Source organism: Sinohyriopsis cumingii, chromosome 3 (assembly GCF_028554795.1).
Source record: "Sinohyriopsis cumingii isolate HCF-2022 chromosome 3, ASM2855479v2, whole genome shotgun sequence".
Lineage (NCBI taxonomy): Eukaryota > Metazoa > Mollusca > Bivalvia > Unionida > Unionidae > Sinohyriopsis > Sinohyriopsis cumingii.
In genome coordinates this window covers 82,191,867-82,208,061 of record NC_142963.1, presented here as the reverse complement: position 1 = coordinate 82,208,061, position 16,195 = coordinate 82,191,867, and the positions used below count along the sequence as shown (strand labels likewise).

The 16,195-nt window shown below is 35.6% G+C and overlaps 1 protein-coding gene across 1 annotated transcript in view; it reads right to left on the bottom strand.

Moving 5' to 3' along the window:
* Positions 1–16,195, bottom strand: part of LOC149803199 (uncharacterized) — a 141,185-nt gene that overhangs the window by 2,266 nt on the left and 122,724 nt on the right. Inside the window, exons 20-22 of the mRNA XM_089953903.1 lie at positions 15,778–15,951; positions 12,873–12,923; positions 7,471–7,594 (exon numbers count right to left, since the gene is read on the bottom strand). Coding sequence (XP_089810029.1) covers positions 7,471–7,594; positions 12,873–12,923; positions 15,778–15,951 — 349 coding nt within the window. The remainder of the gene's footprint in view (positions 1–7,470; positions 7,595–12,872; positions 12,924–15,777; positions 15,952–16,195) is intronic.

The window sequence follows — 16,195 nt, the reverse complement described above, 5'->3', positions numbered from 1 at the left end:
CTTACATGAAATTATAATAAGATTGAATAGGGTAGACTTTAATCTGTTGACAATTAATGTGATGGCAAAGTGGTAGCCATTGTTCAGTAAATATACAGGCTATACATGGGGGACAGTATACCTGGTGGATAAAACAACCTGGGAAATTGTGGGAGAATCACTGACCCATAGGTAGCAAGAACCTTAGACCACACAGTAAATGAATAGGATAAACCTTGATATGAAGGCACCATACAGAAACTGGATCAATGCTGCTTGTATGAAATTACAGGAAGAGCAAATAGGGTAGACTTTGATCTGATAACAATGTATGTGATTGTAAATCTGGGTTCATGTTGATGGCATGAAAATACTGCAAAAGCAAATAAAGCAGACCTGGACCTGTTTGTAAATTATGTGAACACAAATCTGGATCTATGCTTTCTGCATGAAATTATAGGTATAATGAATAGAAAAGACCATGACTGGTTGACAAATTATGCAAACACAGATCTGGGTCTGTGCTGTTTGTAGTTAGGTATGTGTGTGATTGGGAATTTTAACTTGTCTAGCTTTAAAAAGATTTCAGTCATATTGCTATGATGCCTGCAGTGTGGCAGTTTATAGTGATGTCTAGCACTGGGGCATTATTCCACAGACATGTGGCATGATGTCCCACCCAGTCACAATTTCCAGACACCTGGCCGACCAGTCATAACACTAACCTCTTAATGCTGAGCACTTAGTGAGGCAGTACCATTTTTGTAAGTCTTTGGTATGACTTGGCCATGGTTTTAACCCACAAACTCTCGCTTCCGAGGCAGATGTTCTAACCACCATGCCACTAGAGTGGTCAGTCTGTAGTTAGATTGCAGGTATATAGGTAATAATAAAGCTATCATTATATTTTTTCAAACAAAACAATCCTGCATTTACTAGTCAGATGAACTCACATGTATTGTGTAAAGGATACTTCTTTTAATTATTCTTTTTTACAGCTATGATGAGTCTTATACAGTAATAAAAATAGCAGATAAATAAGGTGAGTACTGGAAGCAAAATATTAAATTGAGAGACTGTCAAAACCTCCAATATGCAAAAATAGGGAACTAGAAACAAAGCTCTTTGTTGAAAATGATATACACATAAAAGATCCTAAAATTCCACATCAAGATTTCTTTTTAATTCAAATGAAATCTTGCTGACAAAATAGAATACTGTTCCTCTACACCTTTTTTCTATGCTTAATATGTAAAGGTTGCAAAACTGTTTTCATGTAGATGTTGGATATTTTTATTAGATACAAATTCCCCCAACCCCCACCCCACTCTGGTTCACCACTCTCAATTTTTATAATACCTATTAAAGTATTTTGTGACACAGCTCTTGTAATTTGCATCCTACTTATGTTACACTTTAATTTTAGGGAGATGAAAATACTGAAGGAATAAAATTCTAAGTATTAAAAGACACCTCTATGCAATTTGCCTGGTATATGTACCATGTTTGGATGAAATATCTTGAATAGTTCTAGTTATGCTCTGGAAACATTCCTCATTATGATATTTTGCATCTTTAAAATGTAAACATTGCAAAATGCTTCCAACTGTTTCAATGACGATTTGTATTAGATATTGGGTTTTACGAATCTTATGTTACTCTGACTACAATACTTTCTGGCTGCTAGTTAATCTGACTATGTGCTTGTTCACTTTACATGCACATTTTATCATGTGAGCATCTGCAACAAGTAGACAAAACTTGGGGAATATGTCACATATCTGCCTCCTAAGTTACAGCCTGCTTTGCATAAACATTCTTATATGATGGCCGATTTTGATGCAATTTCTAACCTGAATGTGAAATGTCATTCCAGGGAACAAAATACAAACAGCAGATAGCTAAGAAATATTGTTTTATTTCCTTTGTATCCTGCAAGATGCCAATTTTGAGTGATGACTGGAACTTCCAGCTGATGCATGCTAATGTCTGCTACAGAGTAATTATTTAATTTATGTTCACTTTGTCATCATTTTCATGCTGCTAATTTAAATAAAAGTAATTCAACTCGGATCATAATATGATACAGTAATTGTATTCCTAGTATGGAAAAGTTGGTAAATCTTGCAGTCTTTCTATTGCCTAACTTTGTGAAGGAAGCAAACTGAGTTTTTGCCTGGCATTAAAGAGAACTTTTTCCATAATACATTTTGACAAATTAGGAATATATCTTTAAAAAATCTGAATAACTGATATCAAACCAGTAGCAATGCCATTCATGGCTTTGTTTCAAAGATTCTATTTTTAGTGATACAAATATTCTGATTCAGTGAAGACTTGGTTAATCTTGCAACTACATGCACGTTGGGGCAGTGTAAATTAATTTATTTCCATGGATATAAATTCTTGTGCTTTTGGAAAAATGACATATTTGTCCAAACCCTAAATTTGTGGAATGGGTTCCATTATTTTTAAAGAAGGACCAATGTTTACACAAGGCAAACTTTGTTCTGTATACACATCATGCAAACAGAAATACGGATCTATGCAGCTTACATGAAATTATAAGAAGATTGAATAGGGTAGACTTTAATCTGTTGACAATTAATGTGATGGCAAAGTGGTAGCCATTGTTCAGTACATGATAGGCTATACATGGGGGATAGTATGTCTGGTGGAGGAAAAACCTGGGAAAATTCTGTGGAGAATCACTCACCCATAGGTAGCAAGGGTTTTGATCTTGCCCACATAAGTGTACTACAGCAGTAGAATCTCTATTAGAGTTGTGCCAAAACAAGGAAATCCAAGTCATGGAGTAACAATGATTATATTTTGCAAGACTGTCAACCACAAGACAAATCACAGAACTTCAAGACTGGGATTTCCTGGCCTCCATGCCAACTCCTACATTTATTATTTTTCTCACCCATTTTGTTATCCTTTTAACTGTATGAAATATGGATATAAATTCATTTTAATTTCATTAATAAATCATGTAAGTTCAGTTTAATTTTACTGTTAGTGCCCTTAATTGCAAGCTAAATGTTGTCATTTACATATGTAGCTGACGGCTGAAATCTGTCGGCATGTTCTTCTCAAGAGGAAATGACTTTGACAAGTGACTCAAGATAGCCAAGACAAGATAAAACTAACCCCAGAGCAGAAACCAATTTTTTTACTTACCCAATCATAATACCTTATGAGAACTACTTACCTGCCCACCTAGGTGGTGCTTGGGCAGAGTGATCTCCCCTTGGAATAGGGATTGGCAGAAAATCCCATGAATATTTCAGTTACTACTGGAACATAAGGCATGTTCTCTTGTTCTCTCTCTTTATCTCTCTCTCTCTCTCTCTGGATGTAACTGCAGGGAGGCTGTAAGGGTTTATGTGTATTTTGATTAAGTATTCTCAAGGAAACATACTCTACTAAAAAAAAGTGGCTTCTTCTTTAAATATGTTACCGAATCTAATACCTTAGGAGAATAGGTAAGAGGTGGAAAGAGATACATCTCATTACCCTAAAAACATAATCTCTCGTCCCTTAAGCTATGTGAGATAGCTTATAGATAACCCAACTAGAGAAGGCTCCATCTGTCTTGGAGCATTTTCAAAAAGGGCAAATCCCACCCCCACAAATCCACCAGAAGTTGTGAAGCCACATCTTAGGAAGCTGTCAAGCAACTGGAAAGTGGAAAGGTACCCTGTTGTGCCATGCATATAGGTCCTAACAGATCAATTTGATCCCTTAGGGATGAAAGATGTCTTAGATAAAAGCTGGAGAATGTGGATTTCAGATCTCCATCATATGAAATGGCTAATGTCATAGAACAGTTACAGTCAAATGCTTGTGTCAACTGCTCTAACCTTTTGGGTCAAATGCATAATAAATTCATCTGAGTTGGAGTTATTTCTTGATATGCAGAGTGAATAACCCACTTTATCGAGGATGAAAAGAGTCTGTGCTGATACATCTTCTTGTTCTTTTTAAGGATAAAAGTAGGCATGACCTCCATCCATGCAGTGGCTCTGTCCATTTAAGATACCACTTCAAAGCTTGTACTGGGTCTTGTAGGTGGCCTTGAGCTGAAGTGTCTGGAGTAGATAGTGATTGCATTACAAAAGTCTGGTTACCCTTGGAAGGGAGCCTATTCTTGGTGATGAAAGAGAGTACCATCATGAGTAAAACTGACCCGTCTTGTCGGTACTGCATGTAATTTTGGTCCACTGATAAGGCATGTATTTTTCTGATTCTGTCCTCCATTGCTAATGCAATGAGGAAGCAAGTCTTATGCAAAAGGTAAGTCAAAATTACCCTAAAAGTGGTACAAAAGGTGTCTTTTTCAAGCAGATTATAGTCTCACTATACATGCCTGTTTGTTTGTACCCCTCTACCGATTTCAATAATGAAAACGTTTAATGTGATAAAAAGCGATAAAAAGTGCACAGAACTAAGTCAACTGAATCATTGATTTATAATTTCTAACCTGACTATGACCAGAATGGCACTAATACTGGCATCGCCTGCACCTTTCATGCCTGACGGACTTTCCATACTAACACAGCGCCATATTGTGTACACTATGGGCTAGTTTATTTCCATCCGACAACATGATGACATACTTCATCCTATTCTGTAAATGCTGGATAATTCCATAAATTACCAGAACGTAGAGATTTTGTAATTATATTCCTCTGCAAACTTGAACACAGAAATTAAACTGCTTGTTAAATCAATGTGAAATGCAAATTTGTTGTTGTCATTCTTTACCTTTGCTTGATTCAGCATTGTAAATGTCGGAAGCAGATGACATATGTATTTAGTCATGCATACACCCCTTTGCTGAAAATGGATTTGTCCAGGAACTGGAAATGGATCTTGAGCACGTCTGTCTATTATATTGAAAACTACCATTAAGCATGAAATGCGCAGATGACGATGGTGTCAGGGTCACTCTACTCACAGTCAGGTTAAAAATTATAAATCAATGAATGAATTGACTAAGTTCCTTGCGCTTTTTATCACATTAAAGGTTTCCATTATTGAAATCGGTGGGTACAAACAAACGGGGATGAATAGTCAGACTATAGGTTCCACTTTAGGCACAGAGCCAATGTTTTTGGCCAAGTATAATCAAAGCTGGAGAGAAGGTTGAATAAGTCTTTGTTGTGTAAGATATCATCTCTTCCATGGCGAATAAAGGTGTCAGCAATCATGAAGCAGTTAGCTTTAATCATAATTGGTGCTAATTTTCTCTCTTCAAAGAGCAAAAGTACGAAATAAACCATTTGAGGTATAGATACTAGCAGAGGTATAATTGTACTTGCATATATCACTGTGTTAAAAGTTTCCATTTGCCTTTGTATGCCATCTTGCATGAGTGATTCTATGATTGATTGTGAGAACTGTCTATTTCTGAGGGCCTGTTAAATATGATCCAGGTGTGCAGGTTCAGTAGCTTTGGATTGGGATGAAACAACTGCCACTGTGATTGTTTGAGTAGATGAGAAAAAATCTTGATTTTCCAGGGAATTTTCATTCCGAGATTAATGAGGTTGTTGATCCACAACTTCTCCCTTCTGAGAGGTGCAATGAGGATGAGATGACACTGTGATTCTCTTCCTTTCTGTATCGTCTTTGGAATCACAGGAGTTTGAAGGTAAGGGTATGCATCCAGCCTATTCCAATCTATGGATAGCCCATCAACTGCTCAGGCATTTGGATCGGGGACTGGTGAGACAATGGTTGGTCATTTAGTATTCCAACTTGTCACAAAGAGTTCCATCAATAATCAGTCACATCAGGCACATATCTGAGTGAAAACCAATGTGATTGGGGATTTGATGACGGCACTTAGGAAAGTCACACACCAGGATTCTAAGGTCTAGGGATTTGGTTTCACCTTGTCATTTGTAATTATACACAAGGGTATAGGTATAGGATAGAATGAGGTCTCCATTTTCATATCCATATGCCTGCCACCTGAGAAAAGCTTTCAAAATGGCCTTCATCTCTTTTACATTGATATGCAGATGCCATTCCTTGGAAGACAATACTCCAATGGCTGTCTGAAAAGATGGTATTACGTGTGTCACAAAGCATCTTCTGTATTTGCATTTATATGGACTCTAATCTCTGGAAGTTGTACTTGCAGAGGTATACCCACTGTGAGCCAAGATAGGTTGCTACAATTCTGCAGATGGTACCTCATATATGTGCAGATGGCAAGAGGTCCAAGAGGCAAACATTTGGACTCCATGGGATAAAAGAATCATTTTTATCGGGCACATATAAGGCAACCTAGGATGATGAGGTCTGCTGCTGCATTGAGCAGGCCTAGTAGGCGAAGGAATTCCTGTGTAGATAGTTTTTCTTGAAAGTAAAGAAGCCAAAATTGTCTGGATTTTCAATGCCTGTTCCTGTAGGAATCTCACTGTTTACATATGTGTTAAACTCCTTAACCAGGCCAAAAGTCTGGAATAAAATGCTGGTGAATTTATATTTCAAATGATTTCTGCCACCATTTTCTGCAGAAGATTGTTGATTTCTCGCTGCAAGGTGATGGCTTTGAATGGGCTGATGGGACTCTCTCTACAGAGGAGGAGCTGTGCTGAATGTGATGCAAAGTCACTCAGGAACCACTTGTTGAGTCCAATGATCATCATGGCAAATCATGCCAAAAAAAAATAACCTTCTTCCTACTGGGACCTGTGGGAAGGGTGGAGTAGAGATGTCAATTTATGAGAGATGGATGCTGTCTTGTACAAAAAACATTGATGCAAACAACTGCTCTCTCACTCTCTTTTATCCACTTTGGTTCGCAAAAGAAAAAAACATATTTGATTGATATCATCAATATTCATTCTATTGCTTGGCTCGTTATTCATCCAAAGAATATTCCTCTTAACAAATGTTTTCTTGACAGCTATCTCTGATGTAATGATAAAAATCCCCACATATGTCTACTGTTGTTAATATCCATGGGACTTTATAAACTGTTTAAATTTGTGTATATTTAGTATTTGCATGTGTAGTGATAACTTTAGATCCTTATGTTGACAGAGGTTTTTAAACTATTTTGAAATGTTTTAACAAAGTTTTCATATAACAGTGGAAAGAAGTTTAATGTGTGGAAGTATGTGTATCTGTCTGTTGTTAACCAAATAGTGTAGATCCTGATTTGTCAGCATGTTATCTGTCCCCTTTGTCATAAAATTCTGAGCCAAAGCTTGTGACTGACTTTCATCTAAAATTAAGCAAAGTTCAAACTGTAGCTCAGGAGTTTTATGACATTCAGCTGGATATGTGTTATACACCAGTAAAAGAAGTATTTGGCATTATTGATGGCATTATTAATTGTGATAGCAAAGATGCCACACAGTGCTACCTTAATGTTGTTTGTTTGATTAAAACTTTTTTCTCGTGGTCTCCCAAGTTTCATTTCTGCAGGCAAACCAATCCAATTTAAGCAAAACTTAGTTAATATTGTACCTGATAATTGTTCTTTGGTACTTCATACTTTTTATCTGGTACTTTATTATACCCAAACATTGCACCAAACCAGGCAGCTGCTATCACTCCAGTACTGTCACTGTCTCCGGAGTGGAACATGGCCCTGTAATGACCAGATATGGTGGTACATTCAAAATTAAGTTAAACTCACAGATAAACAATATATAATGAGAAATTAAAGTTGAATATAAACTTTCTCAAGATTAGAGGTTTTAATGCTTATTTACAAGTAAATATAAACAAAGTTGACTAAAACATTGATAGTAACCCCAAATTTTGTTTGCAAATATTACATGTAAGTGACATTTTTATGGTTATCTTGGCTGATTCATTCAAACACTGTTTCCCTAACTCTCAAAGAGACACCTCACTTGGGATATGACTGATACAATTTATTTATATATATTACCACATTTAACATGATAACAACACATGAATTAATAAAGTGCACACACCCCTCTTTGGTCGAAACTCTCATTTTACATTATGAATATACATGTATTGATCAGAACATGCCAAATGGAAAGGGCCAAGATGCCAAAATCTGCGAAGACCAAGAGCAAGGATACAGATCCAAAGTCAAAAGCACACAACAAAGCCAGGAAAACTAATTGCTGACAGGTTTGTGTTCTGGCCAGAAATTTCTAATATGGTTGGGAGAGTTAAGGCAACATCCTATTACAAGGGCACTTTTTGTGCCACAAAGGGCCTGTGATGCCATTAGCATGATAATACTGATATTTGTGATTTCAAAATAAAAATTTACATTGTTGGCATTCTTCTCAAATTATTAAGTAGAATTTAGAAAGAAAAAAAAAACAAGAACAACTAACAGTGTGGATAGATTATTTAAATATAAATAATCAAGATAAAAATGATGTTGTTGTTTTGGGTTTAATGCCCTTTATCAGCTCATAATGGGCTACATATGGTGGTCAGTATAACTGGTGGAAGCAGAATCTGGAAATCCCTGGTAACAACGACTGACCCATGGGAAGCTACTGGCAATATTTCTCATATACCCACAAAGGCTGAGGTTGAAACTCAAATCTACATAGCCAGGTGATATGGCAGTGATCATTAAAGGTGAGCACTCAAATCTACACAGCTAGGTGACATGGCAGTGGTCGTTAAAGGTGAGCACTCACATTTACACAGCCAGGTGATATGGCAGTGATCATTAAAGGTGAGCACTTTAGACCTCTTAGCCATCTAGGGCCCTAAGATAAAAATGAGCAAGCTGACAAACTACACTGTATATAGTGGACTGATTACTTTCTACACATTGTCACTAACTGCTAACATGTCAATAAGAGATAGATTCACATTTAGAGACAGCAGGGAATGTAATTCTTCACCGTTCTATGTGATGATGTAATATAAATGATTCGTTTTATATCATTTAATAACAAAGATATCATATGATAGAGATTTTGATCATTTATTATCAAAGCTATCAATATCCAAGGGAGAAGAAACTGCAGACAAACTAAATTATTGTAACATTTATGTTTCAGACTGAAAAAGTTAAAAGATGTCAATTCCTTGAACATACAGAAGTGCCCCTACATAATACACTGGAATAGATCGAAATGTAACACTGCATATCAATGACACTGATATAGAAGTGCCACTACATAATACACTGATATAGAAGTGCCATTACATAATGCACTGACACTGATATGGAAGTACCATTATATAATACACTGGCAAAGATCTAAAAATAACACTGCAAAATACACTGACACTGCATAAAGAAGTGCCACTACATAATACACTGACAAAGATAATAATACACTGAAATTGATTTAGTTATACTACTCCATATAAATGCAATGACTAAAATCGAGATGTGCCATTGCCTGATAAACTGACATCAATTTTGATGTGGCAATGCATAATACACTGACACAGATCTAGATGTGACACTGCATAATACATTGACAGATCCAGATGTACCACTGCATAATGCATGACACTGACATAAATGTGTCAACTGGCATACGTTTAAATGTAACACTGCATAATACACTGTTTTATTGATATTTACACATTATTTTACAATACACTTTTTTTAATTTTATTTAAATCATTTGGATAATTTAAGTTTTTGAATGGCTTGTACTATAAGAAGACAATAAATTATAAATTACAAAAAAGTCAAGTATTGACTACCAAAGTATTTTGCAATATAAAATAATTTAAATATTTGGAATTCTATTGTAGTATTTATATCTGTTTATTTGCTGCACATTACACGAGTATATAAAGGAATTAAAGCACAGCATTCTCATTCTACAGTTATCAGTCTTGTGACAGTCATAAAAGAAAGTTCGATTTATTTATACTGTGAATGCTGGAACTGCTGAGTTGAAACATTTATTCTAAACAGAGAGTTCTGTACTGGATTAGTGTGAAATTATTCAAGGACTTGGATATTTATTAATTTTGTTGGATTACCAGGAAACATTCAAGGACATTTGTGACATTCAATCTTCACTGGATATACCTTCAACAAGTAAAAATTTTGGATATTAAAAGTGTTTCTTCTGTGGTGCTAGTACATAAGCACATTATAATTTTTAGTTTGAATACTTCTGGAGCATTTCCAGACTACTGAGAATTCGACGGTACATTAAAGAAATTCTAGAAATTCATAGCATACTGTTGAGATATTTTTAATTCTTTGACTTTGTTTGACTTTACATTTTAGGGGAAATTTTTTAATATATTTTGGAGACTGCTTGTTGGGTTTTACCTTTTCTTGTTACATAGTTTAAGTCCCTTTGATGTAACAACTGACATTGATATAGATCTGCTACTGCATAATACATTGACATAAATCTAGATGTGCCACAGCCTATCACATGGACACTGATTTTGATGTCACAATGCATCATACACCAACACAGATCTACATGTGACACTGCATAATACACTGACAGATCTAGATGTGGAACTGCATAATACATCTTTCACTCAGTAACTCACACATAATGGAGTCCCAAAAGATAGATCACAACATAAGCAAGGGCATGTGTTCCCAAATGAATTCACCTGTGGTATATCAGCAAAAACATTGTACATGACATCACTGGATATGTATGACGTATCTAGGAAAGGTAAAACATGGGAACAGTGCATAATATATTGACAAAGATCTAGATGCCCCACTGCATATTACATTGGCATGGATTTAGACATGTTACTGAATAATACACTGGCATGGATCATCATCATCTATGATATACTTGGATTACCAATGTCAACTGACCATCCATTCAGCTGGAGTAGCCAGAAATGAATTATGAGATGGCCATCATAGTAATTTGATGTGTTATGAGTCTATGCTCTTAAAATAAGTAACTGAAAAGAGTGAAGACAACAAGCTTCATAAAATTTAACAAATAATCTATTTCCCTAGAATACAAAGAGAAAAATGAGAAAATAGAACTTATGGTATTGCGAATTAAATTTTAAAAAATCCAAGAATTAAAAACACAAGTCCTAGTAATAAAAAGTCCTGAATAAAACTCAGTTCAAGTCCTGACGAGATTCAAAATTGAAGGCGATGACATGTCTGTTATAACCTACAAAGTACTGACGTGTCAACAGTCTCTTGTTGAATCACAGAAATATTATTCCAGGTTTGAATTCAGTATAAATTTCAATGAATGTCTTTATACAAGAATTCTGTTAGAGCACTTTTTGTATTTCCAGAGAAAATAATCACTTGAATTCAATAAGTTGAAGAAAATAAAATTCAGTCCAAATTGGTCACAACATATTACAAAATAAAGTGCTAGATGTTAAAGCATTGACTCGTAAAATCCTCACAGTCACAAGATAATATAGTTCTCTGTTTGACCTCAGGTCATAATTAGCATTTTCTTAAAACAACCATTTCCTAGTGGCAAATATCCTTCTAGAACAATCTAATGAGCTTGTTTACTTACAACACAATAGCCTTCCAAATTCACTCCAAAACCCTGATCCTAATCAACATATTTACTCCTTTGTTTACCTGAATAATAATCCTGATAATAAGCTCATATACATAGAGAATAATGAAGCTATTATTAGTTGTTTACATAAAAGAAATAAATAAAAATAGAAAAAAAAAAGACAATCAGGTCAAGCTGAAATAAACTCAATTTTGGAAGCAGAAATGAACTCAGTTTTGGACAAGGTCAAGTCCAGCATACATAAAAAAATTTAAAACAAACAAACAAACAATTAAATTAAATTAAATGTACATAACAGATATAATATCAGCACCGCTTTTGTATCATTTAAGAAGTATTTTATTGAAACGCTATATCTATGTGACCATCCATTCAGAATCAGTAGCATAATATTTTCAGGATGGTCACCATAGTGGACATACTAGATGCCATATTGGCAACATTTTCGCTGAGGACCAACTAAACACCATAGCATAGTCCACTGATGAAAACATGGTCTATGTGAACATGACTTTCCATTTTTAAGAAGAGCAGCAATAACAAGATTTTCAAGATGGCTGCAACAGTAGCCAATTTGGATGTAAGATCAGCAGTACTTTCATTCAGGACCACCCAAAAAATCATAAAAAGTCTTTTCTTGATAACTTTCCATTTAGGAGGAACAGCAATAACAAGATTTTTAATCTATCTACCATAGTGGAAATATGAGATCCTGGATCAGCACCATTTCCATTTAGAAGATGCTAGATATCACAAATGTTATTGTGAAAACCCCATGTCAATATGTTCTATGACCAGTAGAGATGAAAATGAACAAGAAGAAAATGGTTTTAAAAGAAGAAGCATTTTATAATGCATATTGTAAGAAAGCAAAATTAGAAAATAAACATTTTATATTTTGATCAGAGACCATTAAGCATTAGATTGTTTCTATAACTCTTTCTAGATAATTCCATGAGCAGTTGTTACATATAGGTTTAACTGTGCTTGATAAAGGTCATCCAAGCATACAACTATTTATCTTACTGCCTAGTTAGTCCCCTGACTGGTTTCACTCTGCCTCATAACGGTCATTTAAGGTCATTAAACCATTTATTTCACAGCCTGGACAGTTCATTGAGTGGTTATTGTATAGGTCAGCGTTTCATAAGGGTCATCCAAGTTTACAACCCTTTAGTTTACTGTCCAGATAGTTACCTGAGTGATCATTATATAATTATGATTTTATTATAATTTATAAGGGTCATCCAAAGTTCCAACTAATTTATCTTACTGTCTGTATATACTGACAATTTCCACAGAGAAAGTATGAAACAAATTTACATGATTAGACAAAGGCTGACATTTGATGTACACATGATTTCTACAGCATACACAATTTCTATCTCTTACAAAAATATTGATCATGTTTACCTGTGGCAGAGTTCCTCCCAATTGTTTCCTGCACCAAGAAGTGCATCATACCTGAAAGAAATTCAAATATTAAGAAAACAAATTGTTTTCAAGATTCTTTGTGCAGATCTTTGGAGGGATCTGGTGAGGCTCAAATTGCAATTTAAAAAGCCCTAATCCATAAACAAAATATTTGAAAATCCAACAGAATTCCCAATTTTAGCAATTCAATAATGAAAAATTGCATTTTAATAGATAGATTCTTTTAAAAATGATGGCCACTGGCCCCATTTTCAATCATTCAAATTAAAAATTTCACTATGTCAAAGACCATCTCATTATCATGCTCAAGATGACTACTGATTTGATTATACTGACTGTACATTGATATTCATTTAAATGGTGGTACCTAAAACCATCCAGAGAGCATGAAATGTGCAATATCCTTAGTGAAAGTGTCTTCCCTGAATCATTTTGAAGAATTCTGCCTTGGCTCTACTTCTGAACAAATAGTACAATGTATCAGTCAACACAAAATATTCTTAGTTATGGTTGTCCCTGTGATTATCTGAGTGTTCTGTATTGTGATTATCCATGGAACAACTTTCTTTTATATATAAAAAGTCACATGACAAAAAGGGTAGAACTTTGCCCATGTAAATATACCCCCACAACCCACCCCTATCCCGTAATGGTGAAGTGTCTGTAATCGAAATAAGAGAACACCTCTTCTGAAAAAAGTATGAGTATAATGACTGGCCAGCATGTATGACTATAATACATACAAATTTTTACAGCAATCCATTAAAAACAGCAGTAATAGTTGCAGTGACAGATTATGTGATACCCTGCATCCAGCGGAGTCAAAAAGGGCAATAACTCATGTAAAAAGTAATGAAGCACTTGGATTTGTTGGCAAGTGCATCATTTGAAGATGATCATAATAGGCTCCACAGCAAACTGCAAAAAGTTGTTCTAACATGATTCTGTCTTAAACTGCATTCGGCTACAGGAAGAAAGGCCATCACAAACAAAAACTACAGGACATGTGCATTTTCATGTGTTGCCCATAATATTTAGCAATTGCACTGCAATATTCAATCCATCAAAATGTGCAGGACTAGTTACTTTAATCAGATCGTGTCATACACTGCATTCAGCTACAACATGAAAAAGGTCTATTGCCAAATTCCATATGGATTATTGCCAAATTCCATATGGAATTAGGAATCCATAACATTTCCATATGGATACACTGAAATCCATAAGAGTGGTTCAGCTATAGAATAAAGATGTCCATATGGTTATTTCTGTAAAAGTATGTATGGATTCCATATCCAATCCATGTGGAAAATTTTGTATGGGATCTTATAATTACCATGTAAATAAAAGATAATAAGCACCACTCATGGGTACCTGTGTATGGTATATCAATAATTTATTTTGAGAAATCCATGTGGCAAATCATTAGAGATGAGTGCCTTTTATTTCCAAATACACCTGTAGCAGAAATCTTGTGAATTATGTGATTAATAATTATCACCAAGAGACTTTAAAATCAATGACATGCTTCAAATCAATCTCTGACAAGTGGACTTTTCAGAGCAAGCTTGATTAGTCCAGAAAGACTGTCATACAGTTTATTGGCCAGAATAATGATTAAGGATGAGCCTACTCACTCACTGCCTGTGGCTGTGTGAGGACTTGAAGCCAGTCAGACAGTTTATTGGCCAGAATCAGTGAGCCTACTCACTCACTGCCTGTGGCTGTGTGAAGACTTGAATGTCAGTCAGACAGTTTATTGGCCAGAATAATGATTAAGGAAGAGCCTACTCACTCACTGTCTGTGGCTGTGTGAGGACTTGAAAGTCAGTCAGACAGTTTATTGGCCAGAATCAATGAGCCTACTCACTCACTGACTGTGGCTGTGTGAGGACTTGAAGTCAGTCAGACTGTTTATTGGCCAGAATCAATGAGTCTACTCACTCATGTCTGTGGCTGTGTGAGGACTTGAAGTCAGTCAGACTGTTTATTGGCCAGAATCAATGAGCCAACTCACTCACTGCCTGTGGCCATGTGAGGACTTGAAGTCAGTCACTGTTTATTGGCCAGAATCAATGAGCCTACTCACTCACGCCTGTGGCTGTGTGTGGACTTGAAGTCAGTCAGACTGTTTACTGGCCAGAATCATGATTAAGGATGAGTCGACTCACTCATGCCTGTGGCTGTGTGAGGACTTGAAGTCAGTCAGACTGTTTATTGGCCAGAATCAATGAGCCTACTCACTCATGCTTTTGGCTGTGTGAGGACTTGAAGACAGTCAGACTGTTTATAGGCCAGAATCAATGAGCCTACTCACTCATGCCTGTGGCTGTGTGTGGACTTGAAGTCAGTTAGTTTATTGGCCAGAATCATGATTAAGGATGAGCCTACTCACTCACTGCCTGTGGCTGTGTGAGGACTAGAAAGTCAGCAAATCTCATATACTCACAAATATAACAATTAAAATTAATAACAAGCTAAAAAATTCATATTTAGTCCTATTTCTCATAACTTGTTTCATATAATAATAAACATTTACAGTATAATGTTTGTGCAAGAAAATGCAAGATTGACCTTGACACCAAGTAGAAGATGGAAATGTCTGACTTTGACAGTGAATTATATAATAGAAGATTGCAATACATAGAGATGCTAAATAAACATACTGATATGTGTCCTGTGGCAAGATCATAGAGTATACAACTTGCTGAACATAAAGCTCACAAACTGAACATGACCTTTCTCTCATTATTCTCTCTGAACTTTTATAACTTGCAAACCTGAGCTTGTCCAAGCAGAACTGAGTTTGTCCCAGGCATTGGGCAGGTGGATTTGTCCTGCATTGATAAATTATTTTGCCTAAAACCTTCTCTACACAACTCACGCAATCATTGGTGCATCATGGCCGCTTGCACCTCCCCAGCCTTTAAAGCTCCATGATTTGTAAGCTTCATCTCTCTCCTCTACTCCATATTTTTGGGGGAAAATAGGTTCAGATTTTCCATCTTCTATACCGCGAGTATGTAGATACTTCTTCCAAGCATTTTCAAAGTAGCTCCTGAAATTAAGGCACATAAATGACATCAGAGAAACTATTCATGGGTTTTGAGAGTTATCTACATATAGTTTCTATAATGGAATGACCACAAAACTGAATTAAAATTTGAAATATTCATTATTCTTATACACAGAAAATGCTTAAAAACAAAAATTAAGCAGAATGAAATCTAATTGATTTACTGATGTGGCACTGACTGATGACAATGTTTTAAAAACATCACAACTGTGACAATTACTGTTGA